General features: G+C 36.9%; 3 protein-coding genes and 1 pseudogene across 5 annotated transcripts; 2 read left to right on the top strand and 2 right to left on the bottom strand.

The window, feature by feature from the left end:
* The first annotated feature begins 767 nt into the window (after positions 1-767).
* LOC109181141 (tyrosine N-monooxygenase-like) lies at positions 768-2,415 on the top strand. Its single transcript, XM_019330896.1, has 2 exons — positions 768-1,697; positions 1,789-2,415. The coding sequence occupies exons 1-2, from the start codon at positions 768-770 to the stop codon at positions 2,413-2,415; spliced, it is 1,557 nt and encodes a 518-aa protein (XP_019186441.1).
* Positions 2,416-3,406: 991 nt separating this feature from the next.
* Positions 3,407-6,277, bottom strand: LOC109182063 (putative methyltransferase DDB_G0268948). Of its 3 annotated transcripts, XM_019332091.1 has the most exons (3): positions 6,132-6,277; positions 4,415-4,522; positions 3,407-4,097 (listed from the first exon to the last, which is right to left on the bottom strand). In XM_019332091.1, exons 1-3 carry the CDS (start codon positions 6,171-6,173, stop codon positions 3,456-3,458), a joined length of 792 nt encoding a protein of 263 aa, XP_019187636.1. In that variant the 5' UTR covers positions 6,174-6,277; the 3' UTR covers positions 3,407-3,455. The 3 variants fall into 3 exon arrangements, with proteins under 3 accessions (XP_019187636.1, XP_019187635.1, XP_019187634.1); XM_019332090.1 differs by lacking the exon at positions 4,415-4,522 and having other exon boundaries at positions 6,024-6,267; XM_019332089.1 differs by lacking the exons at positions 3,407-4,097; positions 4,415-4,522 and adding an exon at positions 4,864-5,608 and having other exon boundaries at positions 6,024-6,250.
* An 806-nt stretch (positions 6,278-7,083) lies between these two features.
* LOC109181140 lies at positions 7,084-8,689 on the top strand (annotated as a pseudogene).
* A 1,154-nt stretch (positions 8,690-9,843) lies between these two features.
* Positions 9,844-11,036, bottom strand: LOC109182224 (putative methyltransferase DDB_G0268948). The gene is made up of 2 exons (XM_019332331.1): positions 10,833-11,036; positions 9,844-10,642 (listed from the first exon to the last, which is right to left on the bottom strand). Exons 1-2 carry the CDS (start codon positions 10,980-10,982, stop codon positions 9,989-9,991), a joined length of 804 nt encoding a protein of 267 aa, XP_019187876.1. The 5' UTR covers positions 10,983-11,036; the 3' UTR covers positions 9,844-9,988.
* Positions 11,037-13,968: the final 2,932 nt, after the last annotated feature.

The raw sequence follows: 13,968 nt of genomic DNA, 5'->3' as shown, positions 1-13,968 counted from the left end.
ATCAGGAGATTTGAAATGAAAAACAAGTACAAAAGCTAAAAATTACGTACAATAACTAACAATTTTGAATGTAGATATAATAACATAAAATAATAATAATAATAATAATAATAATAATAATAATAATAATAATTACTCCGTACATGCATGGTTTAGACAGAACATTAATACTACCTGTAAGATTTTCCCTAATAATATATATTGTATATTATATATTAGGGCCTTAATTAAGTGGTGCAAGTTGACTAGGCTTATTAAGTGGTCTGGTTGGACTTAATAACTAGTAGTTGTTAGTCAACCAAACTCTGTGCCTAATATAACCTGGATTGATGGGATACAGGATTATGGATTAGATAGCACATTCAGTTACGGTACTCAGACCGACACCAATACACCATCTAGGGTTCTGAGTCAGGTCTGAGGCAAAACATGGCTGACGGTCTACCGTTAAGAGGCAACACAACAGGAACATCAACTATGGCTGGAGATCTACATGGCTACGCTTCCGCTATCATACGAGGTTAGGTTTCTCGTATACTATGGTTCATATAGTTAGACTATTGTATATCTAACACTACCTACCACAGGTTACAAAAAATCAACATCTAACTTTACAAATTACAGTAATTTCCAAACTGCAATTACAGAAATGAGTCATAAATTTTGCTACCTAACAATCATGCATCACGTATCAACAACGAACGTAACATCTATAAATAGGGCAAACTGCATATGCTTTTACGTACAGCTTTCAGTGGTACGGTATTATGGACTCCTACATTACATTTTCTTCAATCTTTCTTCCATTATTAATACTACTTCTTGCTGTAATCACAAGGCAAAGCTGGCTAATTAACAGAAGAAAGGAGTCGAAGCTGCCAATTCCTCCGGGGCCGAAACCATGGCCCCTCGTCGGATCTTTCCCGGAGCTGATCCGATCAGGAAAGCCTGCATTCCAGTGGATACACAAGTTCATGGATGAAATGAAGACTGAAATCGCATGCATCCGTCTCGGGGGCAGTTACGTGATTCCGGTGACTTCCCCGGAGCTGGCTCGCGAGTTCCTTAAGAGTCAAGACTCGGTATTCTCGTCCAGGCCCGTTTGCATGACCGCCGATCTTATCAGCAACGGATACCAGTCCACCATCTTTCTCACCCCCGGCGATAAATGGACGAAAATGCGGAAAATTGTCCATTCTAACGTGCTTTCACCGGCGGCGCTCCATTGGCTTCACGACAAAAGGGCAGAAGAAGCCAATAACCTCCTTAAATACATCTACAACCTCTCCGGCGCCGGCGGCATGCATGCTGTTAACGTGCGGATTGTCTCACGTCAGTACTGTGGAAATGTGATTAGCAAGATGGTATTAAACAAGAGGTTCTTTGGAAACGCGGAACAAAAACAAGAAGAGCTCCTTACTGCCATCTTCGCACTTCTTAAAACTCTCTACGGATTGGGAGTTTCTGATCATCTCCCATGGTTGGGTATATTCGATCTCCAGGGCTCTAAAAGCACCATCAACAAAGCTATGATAGTAATGAGAAAACACCTTGATACCGAAGTGGACAAGAGGGTGCAAATGTGGAAAGATGGGATAAAAACTGTGAAAGAAGACTTCCTCGATGTTCTTCTTATGCTCAAGGATAATGCTGGAGCTCCATTGTTGAGTGACACAGAGATCAAAGCACAAGTTACAGTAAGTACTATACGTAGAATATATCTAATTAGCCTTCTCAATGCATGAAATGAAAAACCCTAAAAAACTTTTTTTTTGGTCAAAATTAAAGGAAATGATGCTAGCAAGCACGGATAATCCATCAAACGCTGTGGAATGGGCACTGGCGGAGATGATAAACCAACCAAAACTACTGGAAAAAGCGGTGGAAGAGATAGACAGCGTGGTTGGGAAGGAGAGGGTGGTGGAGGAATCCGATTTGCCTAAACTAAACTACGTCAAGGCGTGTCTTAAAGAGGCCTTCCGCCTCCACCCAGTGGCGGCGTTCAACATCCCACATGTGTCCCTGGCAGACACCGCGGTGGGTGGCTACTCCATTCCCAAGGGCAGTCAAGTGCTCCTTAGCCGCATCAAACTTGGCCGGAATGCAAGAGCTTGGGAGGAGCCTCTCATGTTTAAGCCGGAGCGCCACCTCAAGGAGGACGGTGGAGAAGTGGAGTTAAATGATCCGGAGTTGAAGATGTTGTCGTTTAGTACTGGGAGACGAGGATGTGCGGGTTTTAAGCTAGGGTCTTTGATGACTACAATGTTGATGGCTAGGCTTCTTCATGGCTTCACCTGGAAGCTCCCTCCTACCTTGCCATGCATATCCTTAACCGAGGGTAAACGTGATCTCTTTCTTGGAAGCCCACTCCTTGCACTTGTCGAACCCAGATTACCTCACAATCTCTACTTATAATAATACTAGCTAGTAGTCGGCATGCCCAGCTCAACTGATCATAATAGAAGTGAAAGTTGGAAAGAATAATACTAGCTAGTACTCCTCAATTACCTAAATAAAAATTGTATTTCAATTCCTTACTTAGTACTTCATGGTTGTCATGAAACATTTTTAAATATGTAATATAAATAATGTTTCAAAATGAGTATCTATCTTGTTGAAATAAGTAAACAAAAATGTTATTATGTGTTGGGATTATATATAATATTTCACTAGACTCAATGGAGTAATATTAATATGATCAATTTGTTTAATAATGAAGGCCTAATAATCTCGCAATCCGGTCCAATCATAATTATACCAAACAAAATTCAGGGATAGTTATGATGTGGAAACGTGTTCACCATGGACATAGTGAACACAGGGATAAATTCATAATTTCTATACTGTAGATTCATAATTTTTATTTTTTTTTGAAAACGTAAATTCATAATTTTGTTTTTCATTTGTTGTTAACGGGATAGATCCATAATTTTTAAGCTGTAGATTCATAATTTTTATACTGTAGATTCATAACATCTATACTGTAGATTCATAATTTCTATATTGTAGATTCATATTCGATGACCTATTTGACCCTTATTTCTAAACTATATTATATACATTAGACTACGTTTCAATAAAAGAGTCATATTATGATAAAATGTATACTATATAATACATTATAATTGCCTAACTGGCTGGCTATCAAATTAAAGGATTCTTTATTATCTGACAGTCAGCCAATTAGAACACATTGAATATGCATGTGAGGTTTTGTAGGTTGAAATAAATATAATATAATCAAATATTTCTCAATAAAAAGTTTATGCAAATTGAAATTGATAATAAATTTATTATTATTATTAATTATTATATCCTTCCAGTGACGTCTCACCTAAGTTTGTCACATTACATTACATTGCTGAATAATAAAAATTTAATTAGGATGAATGTGAGCATTCAAAGCCAAAATGAAAGGAAAACAATTGGATCATATCGATCAAAAACCTTTAATTTCAATCTAAAATCCCAACTTTCCCAATCCTAAGATAAATAGGAAATGCAACAATCTTCTGGGTTTTGCCATCTTCATTCCAAGCTCGAGTGAAATCTTGAACCAGATCACTGCTCAGAATCTCTACACCCTTGTTTTTTGCAGTCTGGTATCCGGAAGACGACCTTATGTATGCGAAATAGCTCTCCAACTCCATCAATTTCTGTGCCTTGAATTCATAGGGCCCATTGTGCTCACATCCATCAACTGGATCAAACGGGAAATCAATGGTCCTGTACTTCTGGTCAACCAGCTTTCTTCCAGGCTCCCAAAAGTGCTGGTTTGTAGTGTAATAACGCTGGTAAATGGAGTCTACTGAACTGCTCACCTCTGGGAAATCGTAGCACCAGGCTGCGATAACTCCGTCCGGTTTCTTGAGTACCCATTTCACTTGCTGGTAGAAAGTTGGGAGATGAAACCAGTGCAGGGCTTGAGCAATTGTCACCAAATCAACACTTGATTCTGCTCCTACGTTGGCTTCTAGCTCGGCTAGTGTCATGTTGGGAGGAGTACAGACGAAGCGGACATTAGGCAGGTTTGGTGCAAACTGGAGTTGATTTGGGCTTGTGTCTGTGCCCACCACATTCTTGTACTTCTCACCTAACTACAAAACAAAATTAAACACACAACCAGTTGACTTAAACTACTCGATCTGATCTGCCTAGCTAATTTTGGGTCTTTTTGCTAAGTGAATCGTCTTAAAGCTCGATTGGTAGGAGGACCGTGAAGGATCAAGTCCAGCACCAGGTGGCTAAGGGATTGTTGGATAGAGACCTGAAGGGCCAAATAGTCCAACATCCTATTTCTTGAAAATGAGACAGTATAAGAAAATAAAATTGGGTTTTCGTTACTAACTATCTCTAACTTTTGACGTAATTATTGAAGAAAATGAGTGGAAATATGAATGAAGGAAAGACTTACAGACACTGCAGCCTGACCACTGCCGGTGCCAACATCCCAGACAAGGTCATGGCAAGGTGTTTTTGAGGCTATGAAATCAAAGAGTTGGTGTGGGTAGGTGGGTCTTCCCTCAGAGTATTGCTTCCCTTGCTTTAGGAACAAATCTGCCATTTTTCTTTATCTGATCTGATCTGATCTGATCTGTATCTCTGCGATGTGTGGAAATCTATGGAGAATGGTTCCCTTTTATATATAGTTTTATTTATAGTCCCTTAGCTTGTTAAGCACGACTGGGGATCGGAGTGTCGATTTTCTCCGTTATGTTGCGTGTTTGTTTTTGCTTTTCCTAAGACTTTTACAGCCATTAATGCCTTTTTCAGTTTATGACTTTATTCCCACCAATTAAAGATACAGTCTTTTTCTATCTTTTTTTTTTTTTTTTTAATAAACAAGATGCTAAAGATACAGTCTTTTTTTTCTAAACAAGATGCTTATTCTTTCACTCTAAAATTTAGCTGAGAAGAGTAATTTTAATAACACATATTCTTGTCTTACCAGACAAGGGAAGTGGTTTCAATCTAAATTCCCAACTTTCCCAATCCTGAGGTAAATAGGAAAAGCAACAATCTTCTGGGTTTTGCCATCTTCATTCCAAGCTCGAGTGAAATCTTCAATCACATCACTGCCCAGAAGCTCTACACCCTTGTGTTTTGCAGTCTGGTAAGCAGAAGATGATCTTAGATACGTGAAATAGCCCTCCAACTCCATCAATCTCTCTGCCTTGAATTCAAACGGCCCATTGTGTTCACATCCCTCCACTGGATCAAACGGGAAATCAATGGTCCTGTACTTCTCATCAACCAACTTTCTTGCAGGATCCCAGAAGGGACCAGAGGCAGTGTAATATCTCAGGAAAACTGAGTCCACTGAACTGCTCACCTCTGGCAAATAGTAGCACCAGGCGGCGATAACTCCGGCCGGTTTCTTGAGTATCCATTTCACTTGGTGGTAGAAAGTTGGGAGATCAAACCAGTGCAGGGCTTGAGCAATGGTCACCAAATCGGCACTGGATTCTGCTCCTACGTTGGCTTCTAGCTCGGCTAGTGTCATGTTGGGAGAAGTGCAGACGTAGCGGACATTAGGGAGGTTTGGTGCAAACTGGAGTTGGTTTGGGCTTGTGTCTGTCCCGACCACATTCTTGTACTTCTCACCTAACTTCAAAAACAATTTCGTTACAATCAAGTGCTTAAAAAGCTATAATTGGTAGTTTTTGTTCTAAATAAAACACGAAGGCGTGACCTGCCTCTTAATCACTTATTAGGATAAAACGTTTATCACGTACTATACCAAAAACTATAACTAATAGCAAAGACGGAACTGTATTTCTTTATAAACAGTTATGACTTTTTCGAGAGACAGGTGCAGGACTTGGCCCGACTTGACCCTTAAGGCATCCGTCCAACGATCTCTTAGCCACCAATTGAAAATTTTGGATCTGATTGCTAAGGGAATGATTTGAATGCTCATATATGATCTTAACTATTCAAGAAAGAGTGGAAGAGATAGGATTTTGGGAACTGCAGATGCAGATAAAAAGTATGAAATAAGTATGAAGCTAGGCAAGACTTACAGACATGGCAGCCTGACCGGTGCCGGTGCCGACATCCCAGACGAGGTCATGGCGGGGTGTTTTTGAGGCTATGAAATCGAATAGTTGTTGTGGGTAGGTGGGTCTTCCCTCAGAGTACTGCTTTCCTTGCTTCAAGAACAAATCTGCCATTTTCTTCAATTCCTCTGTATATTTCTCCCAGAGGCGCGGGGATGTACAGGGAAAGTCTCACTTTTTAAGCATGTATAAGACTGGGGGAGTGTCTATTTGCTACTTGCGTGATTGGTTTTGCTTTTTCCATCGCTTTGCAGTCATGGTGGGTGGGTCTAGCATATTATTTATTTTGACCATTAGAAAGTTGAAGTTCTTTTCTATTTTTTTTTTTAAATTTTACTTTGAAAAAGAAAAATCAAATAACTTCAACAACTATTGATGAAGTTCCAATGAAGCACTTGAGTTTAGCAAAATCATCCATCTAAGCTTTATTATTTATCGGTAATAAATAGATTACAGATAAACAGATGATGGCATCACAACACTTTTACTTACATGTTCTTTTTAAAAGCAAAATCTAACACCAACACCAACACCACCATCACAACATATTATTATTATTATTATTATAAATAATATATTCATTTACAAGAAAATGAATAAAATATAAAAAATGTAATTTTTTAACTTTAAACTAAACAAAAAAAAAAAAAGTTTTCTAATTTTTGGCCAAACACTAAAAAATTAAAATATTTATTAAAAAAATTTGTCATTTTTTAGATATCATTTTTCAGGTTTTCAAACATATACTAAATGAATTTTCATTCCACCCACTTTGAGTGGATGCAAATAAGATAAGAGTGAATTTGAAAGATTCTTGCTCACCTCTAACTTGTAGCACTAAAAATGAATTTACAAAGATAGGATAAGAGGGTAACACTTGTCATACAAACTTGTAATTATAAGATCACTAGTTCGGAATCCCAACCTTCTGAATTTAAGTTGGTCAAAAACAAAACAGCGCAATGACTATTGCTGGGCCGGCAGAATTGAAGAGCAATTAGTCAAATTAGTCGTTGGAATTATGTTGGAGAAGAGGACTTAATATAATTGGTCTATATTTGGTTTACTTCTTTAAGATCTGAATGACACTCCGAATTGAACACTGCCATTTCTCTTCCTCTAACATTAATGGCATCGTCTAACAGGATTGAGATCAAGGTAGGTGTAGGGGGGAGAGAAGAAGGCAGTCCTATGATGATGGTACCCGAGCAGAGTGTAAAAAAGATACAAAGAATTCCATCTTTCTTGCGTTCCCAGAACGGCAACAGCAACAACGACTACGATCCTAAAGTGGTTTCTCTAGGGCCATACCACCACGGCAAGCCGGAGCTGCAGCTTCTTGAGGGATTCAAACACAAAGTCTTGGAGGAGTTCATTTCCGGCGGCGACTGGGACCTTAATTTCTATAGAAACAAGGTGCTAGAGGTGGTGGATGCAGCCCGGAGGTGTTATGCCGGTGGGTCGACAGATGAATTTGGTGATTCTGAATTTGTTGAAATGATGATTCTTGATGCTTGCTTCCTATTATATTTTCTCCTATCAGGATTCAGGAGGGGGGAATGTTATTTATAATGTCTTCAAGTATTGCCGTGCCTATATGTTTGAGCATATTGGGTATTCAGGTTGTTTCTTCATGCAACATGACACCTTTTTGTTTGAAAACCAGGTTCCCCTCTGGATTGTTGACTTCTTGTTTACTGCCAGATATGGTAATACCATTGGGATTTCATGGAATTGAATCAACTACTTGTAAAGTATTGCCAAAGAAATCTTTTTGGGGTGGTGGATTATAAGGAGGATGAGGAACGACATGGCAAACCGCTTCATATATTGGAAGCTTTCCATATGCAGATGGTCTGCAAATCTCACACCACCCAAATGGTTTTGCCCTCCGATCCACCCACTCTAGGTTGGTGGTCCAAAATCATGCCCACTAAAAAACAAGGCACAATAACGTTGCAAAAAGAGACATTTGAAAATTTTGGTTACGTATTTCGTTCGGTCATGGATCTGAAATCAAAGGGTATTCATTTTGCTCCTAGTGATAATATTTATTCTGTGATGAGCATACAGTTTGAGTCTAACTACATGTATGGAAAACTAAAACTTCCTATTTGGTGTGCCACCACACTCACCAATGTTTTCTTCTCCAACATGATAGCTTACGAGATGTGTTCCAATCGATGCACACAATTAGAGGTCATTTCTTATGTTAACTTTATGAAATCATTGATTGTCTGTCCTGAAGATGTGAAAGAGTTGCGAGAAAAGCGCATCATACAGACCACGCTTGGAGATGACATGGAAGTGGTGCAGCTATTCAAAGGGCTGAAGACATATGGAGTTGACAATTCCTACATTTTGTCATTTTCAGGGATGTGAAGTTGAAAATTCAAGAGCACTACGATAGCAAAGCAAAGACGTGGATGGCTGAACTCCTCTACACTTATCTCAAAAGCCCTTGGAGTATTATAGCTCTATTTGCTGCTTGTGTTCTTCTTATTTGAACTTCTGCACAAACCTATGCTGCCTTCAATCAACACAATTGATTGAAACTTCTTTCTAAAGAGGGTAGCATCGGAAAGGATTTGAATAAGAAAAGGATTAGAAAGGATTGACACTTTTTTTTTTTTTTTTTTTTTTTGTATGATGAGCTATTAAATTTATGAACATTGTGTTTATGTTGTGTTAGGAAAAGTCTAATTAAGGTGAGCATTGGTATGGGTAAAACCATAATTCTGCAGTTAAAATCAATAAACGCTTATCATAATGCCAAAAGCTATAGATAATAGTGAAAACATACCTATATTTTCTTATACCACCATGTAACATAATTTTAGATAGACAAAGTGCTAGATTGGTCCTTTAGACCTCCGCTCAACAATCTTTCTACCTATCTCATGGTACGTACTAAACTTGGTCCTTCAACATGCCTCCATCCAATACATTCATAGTATGTCAAATTGTATTGAGTACATTGTGTGGACACGTGTATCAATAATTCTCAATACAATATAATGTATATATAGTATGTAGAATTGTACCTTATGCAAATCTGCATGATATCAATTAGCACTTTAGCATTGTACCATTCTTAAAATTATATTGTGTGATTATATTGCATGGAAACCAAACATGTACTTATTCATCATTTATGTTCATATATCATCATATCATATCCTTGAACCTATAGAGCTAATGAGCTATATAATGCACTTGGAGAATGGAGATCAATTAAACTTCAAAGCTAGCCATGTAAATATATAGCAAACACACAGCATTATCTATTTATCCACCATTCTTTAATTTTGTCAACTTCTATTTAAGTGGATAAACCATTATTCAACACATGTCATGGTCAAAACTATTTCAATTTGTCTACTTCTCTTTAAGTGGCTATACTTTTTTATTATCACGCATGCAAGTACGTCAACATCATGAAAACATGCATATACTCCGTATTATCCTTAAAAAATGTTTCCTCTAGTTTGCTGCAATCACATCACTCACAGGATTGGTTCACATGCTCAAGCAAAATACTAAAGTGGGTAACAAATTTTTAAGTTTGATTTCGAATGGAGTGACCTATTGATTTTCTTAACTTCACTCAGTCAGTTATAGACAACTTTTATGTTGCACTGGTTTATCTTCTTGCAGTTTTTTTATAGACTAAAGTCACAAAACTGAATTTATATCATGTCCCTATGACCACATCCTTGAGTAATGACTGTGAGCTCTCCTCATCACCAAAAAAAAAAAAAAATCAAATATGTCTCAAATTCATTATTAGAAATCTTGAGTCTAATACTTATTCATATCTTTTATTTTATAGGTTTAACATGTCATGCTTCTGATAATCTATCAATCCTATGAGATCAAGATATAGGAACAAACACAGAGAATTTTGCTTTTTGTGGAGAAGACATAAATCAGGAATTCATGTCCACATTCCCAACCTTTCCAATCCTCAGAAAAACAGGGAAAGTGACACGTTTCTGGCCACCCCCATCTTCATTCCAAGCATCCCTGAATCTCCCGACAACATCCTCGCCCAACACCTCCACACCCTTATGCTTCGCCGTCTGGTACGCCGACCACGACCTCAACCACGTCAAATACCCTTCCAAATCCATCACTCGCTCCGCCGTGAACTCCACCGGCCCAGTACCCGCGCACCCTTCCACCGCCTCGAACGGGAACTCGATGCTCTTGTACTCATCGTCCACCAGCTTCTTCGGCGATTCCCAGTAGGGATCAAGATCCACGAAGTAGAGCTTGTGCAGCAAGGCGTCCACGCCTTCGTTGACTTGGGCCAGCGTGTAGCACCACGCGGCGATTACCCCGTCGGGCTTCTTCAGCACCCGTCTCGCCTGCTGGTAAAACGCCGGCAGATCGAACCAGTGCATGGCTTGCGCTACGGTCACCAGATCGAACGTCGATTCCTTTCCCACTAAGGCTTCCAGCTCCGCCGTCGACATCTTGGGAGGGGTGCGTTCGTATCGGACGTTGGGAAGCTTCGCTGCGTACTCCAGTTGCTGCTGGCTCGTGTCCGTGGCAACCATATTCTTGTATATAGCTGCTAGCTATATAAAATAAAATTCAACCTTAAATATATATAAAAGTCTAGATCATATGACAACACATGGTCAATCCAACTGAGCTGGTTAAATAATTGGTTCAGTAATTATAAAATTTCAAATTCACCTATCCCAATATCTTAGATAATTGATTAACTAATCATAAAATTTTAAGTTCAGACCAGAAAGGACATACTGATTTGGCAGCTTGGCCGCTACCAGTGCCGACATCCCAGGCAAGATCATGAGATGGAGTTTTAGAGGCAATGAAATGGAAAAGCTCTTGTGGGTATGATGGCCTTCCCTCAGAATATTGTTTTGCCTGCTTCACAAAAAGTTGTGCCATTCTCCCAATTTGTGTGTGTTTTGCTTTTTACTGAATAATAATCAGATAGATATAGACAGATATATATATAGGTGAGTTTTATAGTGAATGCCTGAATGGGCACCGTGGTAGGCGTAGTTGGGAACTGGAAATTGGACACTTCCATTATATCAAAGTCAATCAATCTACTTATATCTAACCAATTTATCCCCTAATTATAGGGTTGTGACAATTAAAACATATACAAATTTTAAAGGGAAACTAAAGACTGATGTGACAAGGAGTATAGTCAAAATTACACATTAATGCATAATTACTTAATTACAGATGACATTGACATATCTTTATTACATGGGAAAATTGTAAAAAATGTTTCTTTATAATATGTCAATTATTAATGTCACCCCTGAATTATGAATGGTGTAAATGTTGCCCCTTAATTATCAAAATGATACACATATAGCCCCTCCCCACCACTGTCAATTGCTGGTACTTCGAATCGATGGAAGGAAAAAACAACTAAATTACATATTTACTTCGACTTAATGGTGTTGTACACTAATGTACGGGGAACCACATGTCCGTTACGGGGGCCTATATATGCACCGTTTTAATAATTGAGGGGCAACATTTACACCACTCATAATTCAGGGGTGACATTGATAATTGACATATTTTTTAGAGGAGCATTTTTTACAATTTTTCCTTTTGTAATTTAGAGATTAATTTGGTCACTCTTATTTTAAAACCAAAATTGCAATTAACACTAACAGGGTGTTTGGTTGGAGGGATTTTAAATTTCCTTCCCACTTAATTCTCACCTAATTCCAAAGGCCATTAAATTCCGTAGTTTGGTTGGAGGGAATTGCAATTCCCTCATTTTCATGGAATTAAAATCCCATGTCCCCCCTGGTATTTTAATTTCTAAAAAAAAAAAGATAGTGATGAGTCAAAATTACCCCTTCATTTTTTAACTTAAAATTAATGTCTAACAACAATAATGGACATTTTTGACTTTATATTACTTATTCCCTTTCAATTCCCATGTATACCAAACATTGGAATTGAAATTCCCAGTAATTCTATTCCTGTCAACCAAACACTGGAATTTAAATTCTCACTTTATTCCCAGTAATTCAACTCCCATGGTATTACAATTCCTTTCCCACATATTTCCCCCCCTCCAACCAAACGCCCTGTAATAAGTTAAAAATAAAAATAAAACAAAAGAAAAGAAAAGAGAGAAGAAGTTAACTAATTTTTAAAAATAAAAACTTTGTTTAACTTTTTGTTATAAGATACAAAGCTAATAATATTTTTTTTTTCTAAAAGAGAGCATACGACATGTCCAAACTGGACGAATCATTTTAAAGAGATAATGTTTTCATGATGACGTATTTGCATGCGTCATAACAACATGAAGATCAGATTCTGAAACTTCCCATTATTATATGTATCCAGTTCCTTGCCCCGAAAGGGAAAAAAAAAAAAAAAACGAATTATTTATTTTTATTCTTTTAAATACTCTCTACTAAATTAATGTACAAAATTTGTGCAGGCACGAATTATTTATTCTATTTGTATTAAGGGTTAGAAAAAATCAAACCGATTGAAAAACTAATAACCAATAATTGAATCGTTCGAAAAGTTTTAAATTACAAAACTTTTTCGTCAATATATTTTTGATGAAATATAATTATTTTGATTCTTATTTTTTTTAATCTATATACTATTTGCCCTTAAATTTCACACAATTAAAGCTCTTATTAATGATTCATTGATTCACCTTTAATTTTCTACCTTCTTTTCTTGACCACAAAAAAAATGTAAAATCTCTCACGGTTCTCAAATCACGGTAACTCAGTAGTGTTTTATGTCAGAGGGCTAATACTTAATGTTTACAAGAAGTCAATATTTACTATTTCTCAATCTTACATCTTTATTCACAATCTACAAACTAAACTACCCGTACAAACTGCTACATTCTTTTCTCAAGTTTATGAAGTCATCATTTCAAAATATATTTTTTTTAAAGAAAAAACTATAACTAATGAGAACGAGAGTATCACTATTGATCACACAATAACAATCCTTATGCTGTGAGCACGTGCTCACCTTGTATGGTGCCACAAATCTATATTCATAATTTATATATTGTATATCTATAATTTTGAGACTCTCAGTGAGCTAAAATTTATACTTTAGATTCATAATTTCTAACCACGAATCTATATTCATAATTTCTATACTACAGATCCATCATTTCTATACTGTATATCAATAATTTCGAGATTCTCGGTGAGCTAAAATTTATATTTTAGATTCATAATTTTAGCTTACCGAAAGTCTAAAAATTTATGAATCTACAGCATAAAAATTATGAATATACAATATAAAAATTATAGATATAGATACATGTGCACCAGCTCAGAGCATAATTTGGCAATAGTTATGCCATGGAACCGTGTTCACCATTCATGGTGAACACGGTTCCAACGGTGTTAGTACACCGTTAGTTTTTTTAGTTTTTTTTTTCTTAATTAATTGCGTGAATTTTCTTCTTCATTTTCACATTTTGCGGTTTCACTTTAATTTTAGGTGAACAAAGATTTCGGACATTCATAAATTATGAATTCATGCCTGCACATTCACTTTGGAACCATGCCTACACATTCCCGTCCGAAATCACGGACATTCATAAATTATATATGAATCCATGCCTGCACATTCACTTTGGAACCATGCCTACACATTCACTTTGGAACCATGAGATTATGAATTTTCTATTATAAGATTATGAATTTTCTGTTATGAGATTATGAATTTTCTGTTATGAGATTATGAATTTTCAGTTATGAGATTATGAATTTTCTGTTATGCGATTATGAATTTTCTTTTATGCGATTATTAATTTTCTGTTATGAGATTATGAATTTTCTGTTATGCGATTATGAATTTTCTGTTATGCGATTATGAATTTTCTGTTATGACATTATGAATTTTCATT

Source organism: Ipomoea nil, unplaced genomic scaffold (assembly GCF_001879475.1).
Source record: "Ipomoea nil cultivar Tokyo-kokei standard unplaced genomic scaffold, Asagao_1.1 scaffold1043, whole genome shotgun sequence".
NCBI lineage: Eukaryota > Viridiplantae > Streptophyta > Magnoliopsida > Solanales > Convolvulaceae > Ipomoea > Ipomoea nil.
This window is presented reverse-complemented; position numbering and strand designations above follow the sequence as displayed.

Bases quoted from the DNA above. Each gene is read 5' to 3' on its own strand.
- LOC109182224 (XM_019332331.1), bottom strand. From the start codon at position 10,982: ATGGCACAACTTTTTGTGAAGCAGGCAAAACAATATTCTGAGGGAAGG. The intron at 10,643-10,832 runs GTATGTCCTTTC...TATTTTATATAG, and splicing joins GCGGCCAAGCTGCCAAATCA to CTAGCAGCTATATACAAGAA.
- LOC109181141 (XM_019330896.1), top strand. From the start codon at position 768: ATGGACTCCTACATTACATTTTCTTCAATCTTTCTTCCATTATTAATA. The intron at 1,698-1,788 runs GTAAGTACTATA...TCAAAATTAAAG, and splicing joins AGATCAAAGCACAAGTTACA to GAAATGATGCTAGCAAGCAC.
- LOC109182063 (XM_019332091.1), bottom strand. From the start codon at position 6,173: ATGGCAGATTTGTTCTTGAAGCAAGGAAAGCAGTACTCTGAG. The intron at 4,523-6,131 runs GGAAGACCCACC...CAATACTCTGAG, and splicing joins AAGGAAAGCAGTACTCTGAG to GGAAGACCCACCTACCCACA. The intron at 4,098-4,414 runs GTAAGTCTTTCC...TTTGTTTTGTAG, and splicing joins GTGGTCAGGCTGCAGTGTCT to TTAGGTGAGAAGTACAAGAA.